General features: G+C 38.7%; 1 protein-coding gene across 1 annotated transcript in view; it reads left to right on the forward strand.

The window, feature by feature from the left end:
- Positions 1-14223, forward strand: part of LOC139972181 (RNA-binding protein Nova-1-like) — an 80440-nt gene that overhangs the window by 39539 nt on the left and 26678 nt on the right. Inside the window, exon 3 of the mRNA XM_071979182.1 lies at positions 12715-12863. Coding sequence (XP_071835283.1) covers positions 12715-12863 — 149 coding nt within the window. The remainder of the gene's footprint in view (positions 1-12714; positions 12864-14223) is intronic.

Genomic DNA, 14223 nt, shown 5'->3' on the forward strand with positions numbered 1-14223 from the left:
TTGGCCAACAAAGTTTGGTAAAACGTTGACATAGCAGTTGTTGACTCCATCTTCCTCAAAGTGTTTATTTAATCCTAAATATACTCCTGTATGTATCCTATATAAGTGCAACACTCTGTTAGCATGCTGTGATGTATTTCTGCTCTCAAACGTTTCATTGGATTTGTAATTATCCTTCAGGACTTAATTATTTAATTACCTGTCTACTCATCATTTACTTCACTCCTCTTTTACCTGTCTGTTAATTATTTACTTCACTCCTCTCTTACCTATCTACTACTACACTAACTTTAATTATCACTGATAATCAAGAACATCTTGCAATCCTTATTCATATCCATGTAGGCAAAGAAGTTTCTGCCTTTGACTTGAAAACATATCTGCTTGAAAGTTCTAGATAGACGTATGATAAAAAGTTTACATAAAAAGATAAAATAGGGACTTACTTTTAATGATTTGAAACAAGATGTAGTCTATTTGTGCTCGGAGGTGCTACGTTTGGAAAGCACACACCGGTTCGTTGAAGTTTGAAGTGAATTCAAGTATAGATATCATACTCTTCGGATCTGACGAACGGTGAATTGCGGAGAAATGCCTCCTCGGGGCCGCCTCATGTTTCCAGAAGTTTTTTGACAATTTCGTGGTTGGCATGACAGGTTAAACTTTGTAAGTCCCAAATCTATGAGCAGCGTGTAAATTACATAGGCTCAATGTTATTATGTGACTAAAATGGCAAGTTGGTTAGATAATGGAGCTGCTTTGTTATTGGTAGTGAAAATATACAGCTGAATTCTATTCTCAAATGTACCTGGTTATAGAGGGTTCTGTGGTATCTAGTACAGTAGTTACCATTCTGTCCCTTATGGACCATGTCGTCATTAACCTACCCCTGGGTATTATTCCAAATCCTTGTACCAGAGGCTAGTATGCTGCATACAAGGTAAAGATCTAGTCTCTCAAAATATGTTTTTTTTTTCATTTAACATTGCACAATGTTTGAGAGTCGTATATTTCAAGAGAAAAGGAAAGAAAACTTTTATTCCGGGAATAATAATAACCAAATACATAAGAAATCACTGTTTCACAACATATAGCGTGTGTATACAAGAAGTGCGGGAAAACTAGCGTAAGCAGTTCGCGGAACTGCTACCCATGGACCCAAGGACTATATGAATTTTCACTGGGCGTTACTCGCTCCCCGAAAATAGTCCTCAAAATTCCTTACCTGAGCAAATAAAAGGATTCTTATCGGGCTACCCACGACTTCTGAAGACTTGTATTATCCAATGGATAGAAAACTATTTCCTAAAGTACTTTTCCTAAAAAACTCTGTCAGAAAAAGAAACAATCGAAAAACGTGTGTTTTCCGCAGTTTGGATTGTAGAATGAGAAGGAAGCGCATTGACCAGAGGGGCCGGTCACAGAGGCCGCACAGTGTTAAAAAGGGTTACCAGTTCATTCTAGGCATGGTAGTACGAGGGTGCTAAGGGTGTGGGGAGACAGGTAAGCTTGTCACTCGCAAATATCCAAACCAGTAAGATTTGGGATTTCTGGGAATATTTTGAATCTGAAGCGGAGGTCACTAGCATTGCATGCTCCCAAGCATGATAGAAGGTTGGATAATGGTCACCCAAGCTCAAATATCAACAATTAATTTACTGCCAGAATGAAAACAGTTATCCACACTGGGAAATGATATTGTTTATTTTAGCACTTCCCGTGTGCTGCATCAGAGCCTCTAGGAAGCTACTCAAAATTGGAAACTTGTAATTTAGCACTATAGATCAAGATCGGCGCCAAAATTTGTGGCCAGTACTAAGTTATGGCTTTCGCTTTCTAATGTGACTGCTCTGAAGTGAAGGCTAATGAGCAAGTAATCCATGTTTCCATATCGGAACTCTGCATTTCATAACTCAGACACACATCAGTCACCGCATCTGAAATGCAATTGGAAATGTTTAAATATTCCAATTTTTTACTTCATTATTAGAATTGAAACTTCAATATATTTTAAACCAAATGACCTACCTTTTAGTAATGGGGTTCTATCATTGAAATAAAAAGGATCATGAGTAACTCAAAAAGCTGATGTATTCATTATTGCATATATGAGAGCTTCATAATTACCGTTAAAGCCTTTTTCTATTGCATAACTCATTACTCGTTGGTGAATTATTCATGCCTATGAATTTTATGTTCAACTGGTAGACTGGCAGCATGTGTGTATATATAGGATTAAATTATACATCACATAGTCTCGACTGCCAGCCGGGCATAGTACTGATCAAGCTAATACTACCAGTCAGGCATAGTACATGATCAGCTAACTGACGCCTCTCCTTGTCAGATAAAACAGCAGACAGTTGTAAATCATCAGATAATACAGCTCCAAAAGAATTTATGAAAAGTTCACTCCATCTTGGCCTTAAGAAGTCATCCTCATCTATCAGCATGGTTGGTATATAAGCCTCTGGAATGGTTGATTGGCCATTGGGTGTATTGTACATGTGTACACATGTAGGAAGAGAGAGAGAGAGAGAGGGGGTCTATACAGGCTGGCAAGAAGCCAAGTTAGCCAGATTGTGAATTGTAATCTGAAACTGTTAATTAAGATAATTGTCATGGTAAGGAGATTTGTGTGCCAGAGTTCAAGAGCTAAAACACAGGCACAAATAAACATGTGACACCCTTTGCCTATTCCTGTAATTCAAGTAGCTATATTTCCTTTAATTAATTAATTAGTTTATTTACTTGTTCTCTTATTTCGATTACTTTTTGTTAGGTAGATCTCCTAGTCTTTCTTGCCTGTGCATGTCATTTGAACAATTATTGAAATCATTGAGCCTCTATGTTTAAGAGCAAAACCAGTAGGCCCTCCACTGAGTTTCTTTGGAATTGTGTCATTTTTGATGGAAATACAGTCCCAAAAATACCCAGGCTGCATAATTTGGCTATGAAATCATAGTGGTATGGGTACATATTCTGTACATTCTAGCTGAGCAGTATTTTTTGCACAATTTATAATTAGCATAGTGATGAAATGCTTGGTCTTCTGGGTGACCAGATATTCCATGATATGAAAATGATGTATTTGATGAGCTCCTAGTGCATTATCTTCAATAGTTATGAACACTATATTCAACTTGGTTTGGTTTTTTTGGTTCATTTTCTCGTTAATGTCTTGAAAGATGAAACGACGAGTCTCATGGGATACATAAAACAACAGAAACCTACATGAATATAAAGCTGAATTATAGCCATTTGTCAAGGATGCTTAACATTCTTGCATGTTCACAGTTTTATCTGTCTGTAGTCTGTACACCATGCATTCTGCATACATATATATTGTCCTTCAAGCTCAATGGTCAGCAGCCATCTTAATCTGGAGTACTTTGTTCTTACTTCATGTTAGTATTAGAGGTAGTTCACAAGTGGACTTTGCCTTGGGTTTATTTGCACGCTGGCACCGTTATCCTGTCGGAATGGTTACGGATCGGTGTAAATACAAAACTATTCCTTTTAAGAGGGCAGAGCCTATATTGACTCAATTTAGAACGTACAGTAAGGTCTGCACTCTGCTGGTTTAGCTGAATAAACACTGTAAGGTATGACGAAGAGAGAAACAGGTAACTGAAGGTTGGGATGCTGTACGTTATTGGTGTCCTCTTCACTAAGAGATGGTTAAGTGGGTCATTGAAGGGTTTGTTGAGACCCATTCTAAAGCAAATGTGTGATTTATTTGATGTTAATTTGAGTCACCCTCCTTGTAACCGCCTCGTGTGGGCAAGCTCTTGAAGACAGGTTACATTATCGAGGATTGCTGTTAGCTGGAATATTTACCAGCACTTTTACTCAATACAGTGAGGGCTTATTCATACTGTGAGGTTGTTTGTATTAGTAGGGATCTGTATTTGATCTCAATAAGTGTACTGAGCCGAAATATATTTGACCCTCAAAAAGATAAGGTATGCTAGTTAATGTAGTCTGTGATGGTAATGTGCCAATGAAATCACAATATGAAAGAGAACTAGTTCCATCAAGCAAAAAGAATGCTTTGAAGCCAGGCAAGGTGCGTGTGGACTTGCAACAACACAATAGATCAGAACACAGAGCACTTCCTAGCAACAGTTGGTGCTCTGTATCAATCAGTTAATTGCAAACTGATTTATGTAAAATACCTTTATAAGAACTTATACCAAACGGATGCAAGGTCTATACCATGTCCCAACTTCAAACCGTCAAATAATTTTTTTCAGTTTGAGAAAGTGGAAGGATGTTCCAGGCTTATGATTTGCCCAGCTGCTCAATACTACGTAGCAACAGAATAGAGATAATAAAAGTTCAGTGCAGCAGTGCCCTCAACCCCACCCTTCCCCCCCCCCCCTTCACCGGGCTATTTCCTTGTACCTCTTTCTGCTTTGTGGATTTTTCGGCCAGCTCCTCAGTAATCGTTATCTATGTTTTGAATGTTATATTTAATATGTCGGAGCTTCCACTGCCAGGAAATATAGGCGGCCTATAACCTGGTTTTTTGTAAACAATTGTGTCTAGTGACATTCTTATTTCCTGTATATGAACATTTCATTGTCTGTAATATATACTCCAAAAGTTCTCTCTTTGGTGATGTACAAATAGTACATGAGAGGGTCAGTTGCGTACTGTATGTACCTTGCTTTGTCTTTGCAGACATGCATACTTATGCTGGCAATGTCTTATTGTAGTCCCTGGATATGAACATCTCACTGCCTGCAATGTATTCCAAAAGTTCTCTCTTTGGTAATGTACAAATAGTACATAAAAGGGTCAGTTGGGTATGTACCTTGCTTTGTCTTTGCAGACATGCATACTTATGCTGGCATTGTCTTATTGTAGTCCCTGGATATGAACATCTCACTGCCTGCCATGTACTCCAAAAGTTCTCTCTTTGGTAATGTACAATAGTACATGAAAGGGTCAGTGGTTTGCCTACCTTGCTTTGCTTGGTCTTTGTAGACATTCATATGCCAGAGCCTATAAATAGCCTGTGATCGGCTAGGAGGGATTCAGGATTGTTATTTGAAGATTCAGTGTTAATTTACCCATCTGGTGATGTGACAAATTTATGCATTTGTTTAGCTAATTGCTCTAGTTAAGTATGTTATTGTTCATTTAGACGCCTTTAAGGAGGCAAAGGGACCATCAGGAATTCTCGTATTATCCAGTCAATCACCCATCACCTCCCACGAACAATTATTATTCATGATACAAAATAGCCCACATCATGATCTGTCAGGTACTTTACCCACATCATGTGACATGAGCTATTAGAATTCTTCAAAGTGCTGTGCTAATGTAATGATAATTAATGGGAAGCAGTTCAGGATTTGTTTTAATCTCGGTCCAGTGTCTGTTTCCACGTGCAGGATAAATCTGTGTGCAATTCAAGTTTGGCATTCTGATGAGAATGCTTCATTAGTGTGTGCTGCTGTAACAGACTTTTGTTTAATGTAATGACTGCACTTAATATCTATAAGTAGTTGCAATGAATGTGCCAACTTACTAAAGTGCACACAAATGTAGACTGAAGAAAATTCAAGTACCATGGTACTTCTTGAACAATAGAACATGTCAGCAAATACTTGAAAGCATGTCCTTCAAGTTTGAAGTTTTCAAACAAGTTGAATTGTATAAATATCAATGATACGAAATGGTTCTTAACATACAATAACATGCCAGAAAGTATTCACTTGCAGTTTCATTGAGTACTGGGTGCATAGTCTTAGCCATCACAGAGGTAAGTAGCACCATCAAATATGCATCCAAATAGTTAAGGAAGTTGCATATATATCTTCAAAAAGTTTATATGGATCACATTCAGTTAAATTGAGGTTTTAAGTTCAAGTCTGATGGTGTGGGATAAACAAATAAAATAAAGCTATACACTAAATTTGTGGGACACAAATTGTCTGTATTGGAACAAGAATAAGAATAAGTGTTAATGACTATGTAGAGCTCTAGAAACATTTAAGTGATTGTAACAACATAATGTAGTTATCCTAGGATGGTTATTGATCTTCAGTTATTGCGTCAACATCGACTTTGTCACGTTGCAAACTCAACACACAATGCAGCATTTACTTCACTCCTCTGTCTCTGGTCAACATGCGCTAAATTTGGATTAACCGACCGGAATCGGTAATGTTTATCACTGCACCTGCCCCCCCCCCCTCCCTTCACTGTATTACTTCCAAGTCGACCCCTTCAACCTCTTACAAATCTTCCAATCTGTAGAGCTACATGTGCTAGTTTTGAAGCTTCATGTCAAATGGAAAGTTAGCTTTAGGGTAACGTGTTCAGACGTCCTGGGAATTCTGGAGCCGTCCCCAGATTAAAAGTGTCCCAGTAATTGTCCCTTAATTCCACATAGCTGTCACTGATTAATTCTCAAATTGATCAAATTCCCAGCAGTATGGGAACTTTGAAACAAAAATGCCTGTTTCTAGAGGATGTATCACAGAATCTCGAAACATAGCACCCATCTCAAAATCCCACCTGTCTCTCAAAACATATACTGTAGCTATTATCCCTTGATGTCAACATGGGGAGGCCAACATCAATATCATCTCCAAGTATTTTTTGGGGAAAAAAAAACAATTTGGATCACTATTCCCTGCTATTGATATTGTGAGTTGACCACTATTAATAGAACATCTGAGGAGTTATGGTACATTCCATTGTGTAGTTAGGATATTAATGTGCCCCTTCTCATTTTCAAGGCTGATTTCAAAGAACCTTGTTTGTACCTAAATTTTGGTTACCAAACTGTCTGCTGGATTAAGGAGAAAGATTTGTGTTCTAAAACAACTATGTACATAAAGGTTACTAAAAAATATCATCTGTCGTTCAAGTCTTTTCAACTGTGATATTTTTTTTTATAAAATTAAGCAGTTTTGGTCGATGGCTCGTACTGTTACACAATGACAGTTAAGTTGTGAGTTGAAAAGCTTCAGTTTTTATCACAGTCAGTTGTAGAGCTCTTAGAGTGCTACGTGTAGGTAGTTTGTGTGGACAGTTAAGTATGAAAGTAGATACATCATGTTTAGCCTTGAACTATTAAAACATTACCTATTTAACACGATGATGATATGAAAGTTATGTTGCTAATAATACCGTGTATACTGAATGGGACCCTTTCCTGTGTCCTAGCCATATATATGGAAAAAACCAGCTGGTTTTATTGCCGTGACACTAAAATTATCCCACCTTTGGCGACACATCGTTAAAAATGATGTGGATAATTTCACCTACTCCAGGAGAGTATATTATTGGCTGGTAGACCATCAAAAAATCAACATGACTCTTATGATCAGAATGTGGTCAAAGTTGGCTGTTTGTGAAATACTTTGACAGCACAAATTAATATGTTATTCATTGAACACTTATATATTCCACTCGTAGGAACTTTCAGGTGATATACTGTAGATCTGGCATTTGTGGATAACACATGTATCCTCTCCCAGTTTAGACTACATTGTAGAACTCAATGAATGTTACCTGTGAAGTAAGTGGAAGTGGCCATTGACCCGAGGTCAGATGAGCCCGCAGTGCTAACATGTTGACAAGTGGTAGACCTATTAGATTGAAAAGTGCATTAATGTAGATAGTAGACTGGTGTACTTTATCATCACTTGTAAATATGCAAATCAGTAAGTTTCAGATCATAAATATGGTAAAATCATGCATCTTGGTGGATTGTTTCTCTACGTATATAATTAGAGTAAATCTTGTCTCCCAGCTCACCCCCTCTGCCAAAGTGAGGGAGTCTGCTGCTCTGTGAATTCCGACTCATTCATATATGACCTCAGAATATAAAGAACCAGCAGATCTACTTTCAATTGTATGAACCACCTTCCCCCTCTCCCTCACCTTGTAAACATGTTATGGGGTGGGGGGTACAGTGGAGATGAGGGAGCAGTCGGCCGCAGGAATGCATGCATCACATGGAGTTATTATAGGGAAATCTACATAAAACTGTGACCCAGCCATATATTTCTTATAGTCTGCCACTCTTAGAAGAATACCATGCTCATGTATAGATCTGATGTTTTATGGTTGAATGATTTAATATTTCATCTTGTCTGGATTTAAAGGGTATTGTAGACCTGTTGCGTCTTCCCAGCTGTACATCCTATAGCTATGTAGTCTAGTCTTAATACCCTGCTTTTCTTTATCCTGGGTCTCAGGTTTTCTATTCTCAAACTGATTGATTCTCTGTTGTCAGTCCCTGCTGTGTGAGGTCATAGGTGAACGTGTAGTGATTTGTCACATGTTGGGAAGTGTTGCATCTTTCTTAGTTTGCAGAGACACAGTCTAAAGATAGATGATCCTACATGGTATTATTATCAACCTTTGTACAGTATGGGTTGCTGCTGCTGGTAGAATTTAATTGGTAATTGTTTAAGTTTGAAACAAAAGATTTTCAGTTTTGCTAGATCTATTTGTCATCTGTCTGTTATTATACCAACCACTGTGGTCTCACAAAATAATAGATCAACAAGTGGTTGATGTACAAAAACCAAAGCCTTGTGAAATCTCAGAAACATCCAGGTTCGGTTGAGGTACTGTAAATGATGCATTTTGTACACTGCAGCTTTTAGCCAGTATAAAGTAATACATTCATTGCACATTGTCTTTGAATTTGTTAACTTGTAACTGGACACACGCCGCTGCTAATTTCAGAAATAATACCAGAATGGAGAATTTGGTCTTCTTATTACTTTCCAGTCAGGCTTCCCTCATGCCCCCCCCCCCTTCTTTCATACAACATGCACCATAGCTAAGATTGTCTATTTGTCACATAGCTGATCTTGAGAGCATCCCAACATTTACAGGCTGTAAGGCCAGATTTAAAACCGATGTTGACCAATTTGGTCTTGAGGCGGTTCAAGTCTCCTTTTAAAAATGAAAGAATTATCTATAATATTTGAAGAGACCATCTATATGTTAGTTACTGTCAATAAGGTTAAATGGGCGTAGGAGTGATAAAAACGGAGATACAGTAGATAAGGGAAACAAAATTTTGTGATCAGATAATATCCTTAGCCAAAACTGACATGACATACTTCAATGAATTCAACCAAAATAAAATAACCCGTAAGGCCTTTTACTGTGATTGCTTTCAATTGCTAAGGTTGTCAGTATCCTACAGTGGTTATTTGTCAATTGTGTAAAGTACCCCTCAGCTCCAAAGGTATAATTTGTGTTCATAGACGCTCGCTTCAAAATCGATAGCTTCCACCGCTTTGATCGACATATGAACTGGCCTACCTATCCCCTTTGATCAAATTTGCTGAGGTCATATTTTATGTGAAAACAGAATTAGAACCTTGCACTGGGTTTAAGATACATAGTCATTTTGAAAAAACTTTGAGTGGATTACACTTAGACTGTATGTATATATGTGTGTGTGTTTATTGCAGGTTTGTTGTGTTTTGTCCCTTCCATCATAGCAGGTACATTGATACTATTAATCGATATGGTGAGGATGCACTGTAGTCAGTAAGGACTCTGAACTGATAAATTCATTTAACTAGAGTTTTCTCATTTGGAATCTCAGCATGTTGATTCAATAGGTGTTATAAAAGACTGAAGGAATTTTGGATTTTGATAGACTCATCTGTTAGGTGCGACTGTTAATCAATCCAAAAGTGTCCATGTTGTTGTAGCCACAACTTCTCTCTTTTTCTTTTATGTATTTGTTCTTGCTTGCTTTCTAACACTGCACCCCTCCCCTCCCTCAGTGCCAAGCCTCTTCTGCGTCCTGAAGTCTGAACCCTACAAAACCTTCTTTCTAACGAATTCATTACATTACCCCTTGTTGCTAATAGTTAGGTAGAACTGACTTAGTCTGTTCTATTTAGATGATTTAAGTGATTTCAGTTTCAACTCTCTCACTCTTTGCATGCTTTATCTGGTTTACATGTTAAGTATATACTCAACATGTCATCAAAACTTTCCAAATGCTCTGTGGGACATATAGACACTTAACATAACAAAAGAAGAAGAGGAAATGTCTGTCCTGGTTTATGTCAAACTATTCAAACCAAACTCACATTTGAAGTAGCGATCAATAGTAGTATCTTTTCAAATTTACGTTTACTTTCAATTTGAACATTATTTGTTTCATTTTAAGCCTACAGAAACAAATAATGTAGTTTCTGTTGTCACAGAGCCTCTCCTCCATGCAATCTGTAACAGGTATGAGAGAAAACAAAGACACAATCTGAGAGAGACGCCACAATATATGATCGGAGTTTAGTTGCTGAAACTATATAATGTATTAACGAAGTACATATTGCTATGGACTATGGCTAACCTACTATGTAATTACTAATACTACCACTAATACTATATTACTACTGTATAACTAGTACTACTACTACTTAACTACTAGTTTTGGGGGTTTTTTTGTACACAGGAACCGTTCTAGTATTTTTATTTTTTCTGTAATTGACAAAAAAGGTTGAGAAGAGCCATTGGTAACTGCTGTACAAGATTTGAACACTTAATTATTCTCTGCAGGAATGGTGTATAGCATTAAACATGTATTGGATGAAAGGTTGGAACAGCAGAAAGTTAAAAACCCTTAAAATGTAAATAGTAGAGATCTGAATAATATCTAATTTCGAATGACATTATGATGATTCTTTGGCCTTGGTCACATTTGAATGGATGATCAGTATCTTGTCTTCCCTCTGGGAGGCAATAAAGGCTGATCCCGGGATGCGTCCCAATTTGAGAACAGGCGTGTGGTTGATCGAAGACGTACTAAAAAACATTTTGCATGTGCGAAAAAGGTTGCTATGATTTTGATATTTATAGTACTACAGTACGTCCGTCTTCAGACTGCCGCTGGTATTTTGTTTTATGCGTGAGCGTTGAGGGCAAATAATGAACATTCTCAATACAATCTTGATCACCCTGGCCCGGTCCGGATCAGGTCCCCCTTACCGTATCAGATTCCCCTTGTGTTCTCTAATGTGAACAAGGCATAAGTTCTAAACTTAGGCCTGGAGGTGTTTAAGTATTAACACTAGCTGGGTGTAAAGGGGAAGGAGGTCAAGTCAATGGCATCTTGCGATAATCTTGAAATAGAACAACTTAAGATGATATCTCTTGTAGTTACTGTAACGTCTCACATTTGGCCATAAAGTTGCATTTTTGATCGTATACAGAATTTTTTTGCAGAATTTCTCATTTCTTTGTCGCTTTATTGAAATATTGGTGGACTCATATAACAAAGAGCCATTCCAGATATGATATGTAATTGATATTGTCTAACTACTGATCCGTCTGGTACCACCTTATTGAAGCCAAGTTACAAACTTGGTATCCAGCTTGAATGTGTATATCGTTTCCTCAATATTAGTGAGTGCTCTTGTTTCGTATGGTACCTTTATGATGAAACAGCATGGAGTGGTCATACATAGTGCATTTATATACCAGCAGCATTAGATGGTTCACCCTATCCAATGTAATATATATTGGTATGACAAGGCTGCTACCAGCATGCATCCCAAAAATCCCCTCCGGGTCACTGCATATCAAGTTACAGATTGTGCAAGAAAATCAACAGTCTTGTGGACATTGGGCCCTCTATACCACCAGGTCCCTTAGTAAACGTTAGAAAGAGCAATTTGAGAGAAAAGAGGATATTAACGCTAGACTTAATTAGTCCACTTATCTCCTCACAATAACTGCACTCTCTCACTGTATCCAGTACTTGGTATATAAACCGTTTCACACTGTTCTCTGCAAGTGAGTAGCCAATTCTTGTATAGCACCCTTCTTCTCATTCTACCACCCGAAGTATCTGGCATACATTACCATGAAGTGCTGTACATTAACCAACAAAACTTGGATTTCGCTTCAAGACCCGTTGGTTGGTGGGGGACCTGATGATTGGGGGGACACGTCGGTTGGTGGGGAGAACCGTCAGTTGGTGGGGGGACCCGTCCATTGGTGGGGGGACCCGTCGATTGGTGGGGGGACCCATCGATTGGTGGGGACCCCTCGGATGGTGGGGGACGTGTCGATTGGTGGGGACCCGTCTTGGTGGGGGGACCCGTTGGTTGGTGGGGACCCGTTGGTTGGTGGGGACCCGTCGGTTGGTGGGGGACCTGTCGGTTGGTGTAGGAACCTGTCGGTTGGTGGGGGACCTGTTGGTTGGTGGGGGACCCATCGGATGGTGGGGACCCGCCGGTTGGTGGGAGACTCGTCCGTTTGTTTGGGACCCGTCGGTTGGTGGGGGACCCGTCGGTTGGTGGGGGGACCCGTCGGTTGGCGGGGGACCCGTCGGTTGGCGGGGGACCCGTCGGTTGGCGGGGGGACCTGTTGGTTGGCGGGGAGGGGCGTGTTCTTGTTCGAGTGGAGAAATAGTTGATAATTTAGAATACTTCAAAATAGTTGACAAGTTTGAATAAGTGAGTTAGCTTTTTACTTTTGAATGATACCAATATATTTGATCGTAGTTATTCTTTGTTATATTTACTTCACTCCTCTCTGACCTGTCTCCTTAACCAACGCACCACCTACTGTATCTACCCTAGCCTAATTAGCTGGTAACATTCTTACACTGTGCCTTCAATGACTCTCCCATCTTAGTTATTATGATGTCCTAGTTTACTGTATGAATTTAATTCAGTGATGGTTTCATTGTCTTTGTTTTTTCTTCAGGCACATCAGAAAGAGTAGCACTTTTAACTGGGACAGTCGAAGCCCTCAACAATGTGGCATCTTTCATCATTGAGAAAGTAAGAGAATCACCGCAGCTGGGACTCAAAGCTGGCGTTGAAAATGTGACAACTCCAGAACGTGCCAGACAGGTGAGCGTGTCTCATTTCTTACCGGTAGACCGGGTGTGACCATGGAGCATTATTACATTCAACTATGATAGAATAACGGTCCGCTACGAACCTTGCGGTCGGTAGCTGTAACAATTGGGACATTTAAAGAAGCAATTTTCAAGATTGATAGCTAACTTGCTTTGGAAAACAGGAAGAAAAAATCGAGTTGCAAAATTTAGAATATTTGCTTATTTAGAATATTTGCTTTTGCCAAGTTATAGTTGTTGGACGGTGTCCACCTAACGAAATTTGCAGAATCCAATGGAACGTTCATTCACTATAAACTCTGGTTATCATCGGTGAAAATAATTCTGTGGCGTTCTTTCCTCTTTCCAGTATTTCATCGCAAAGGTCTGGAAAAAAATAGCTCGTAATTGTTAGACCAAAGCAAACTGATGTTTCTATTTCCCTCCCGACAAATTTTATGCAAGATTTTAAGATCTAGTCACCATTTATTGGTGACTAGATCATAAATTTCTTGCTATGGGTTGAAAGATCGAAAACAAAGATCCCTCCTGTATTTATAAAAAGGAATGAATAGTGTTTGAAAAAGCTCTAAGAGTAATAGTTGAATCAACATTTCAGCTATTTTTTATGCCCTATAGAGGTTGTCAGTAACAGTTTGTGTTAGTATCATTCAACATGTCATACCCTTGCAATGATGATTGAAGAGACAACACACAACAAACACATATACACACAACACACAATTAACACGCAGACACTCGCACAGGCAGGGTCAGTAGTAATCTACTGTGGGTAAAGTAGCTTCCGTAATCCCACTTCTTGCTTGAAAACTGTGGCAGTTAACTCAGTTAAAATGTATATCACTCACTCTATTTCTACTTCATAGTGATCTTCTTATGGTCTATATATCTTTATTTTAATAGATGCTGGTTATTTAAACTCGCGTAGTGAAGGAATCAGGTCCAAATGCAGGCTTTAGCAGTTGAGCCTTGATTTATTGACCCAGTCAATACTAATTTCATATTTTCAAACACTTGTAGGTTCTTGTACCCCATCCACTTGTTCTGCAAGTTTAGGCAACAATTTATCTGATAAAACTCAGTTAATTGAAATTGATTCCTAGCAACTTGTGTTCACAAAAATTTTGAATTCTCTTTGTTGTTCTATGCCATATAAAGTCAGTAAACAACAAAACTTCCTTGGACACTGAGATAGATTGAATAATTCCTTGAATGTCCTGCAAAGCTTACTTCAAGCATTATGCAGTATCCTGACTACATTGCTAATTGCTCCAGAGATATTGACTTTGCTGCTCGCTTACCTGCCCAGTTACAACCTGAGCACTCTTGTTATACCATGCCTTAGAGTAAGC

The sequence above is a fragment of the Apostichopus japonicus genome, chromosome 8 (genome assembly GCF_037975245.1).
Source record: "Apostichopus japonicus isolate 1M-3 chromosome 8, ASM3797524v1, whole genome shotgun sequence".
Lineage (NCBI taxonomy): Eukaryota > Metazoa > Echinodermata > Holothuroidea > Aspidochirotida > Stichopodidae > Apostichopus > Apostichopus japonicus.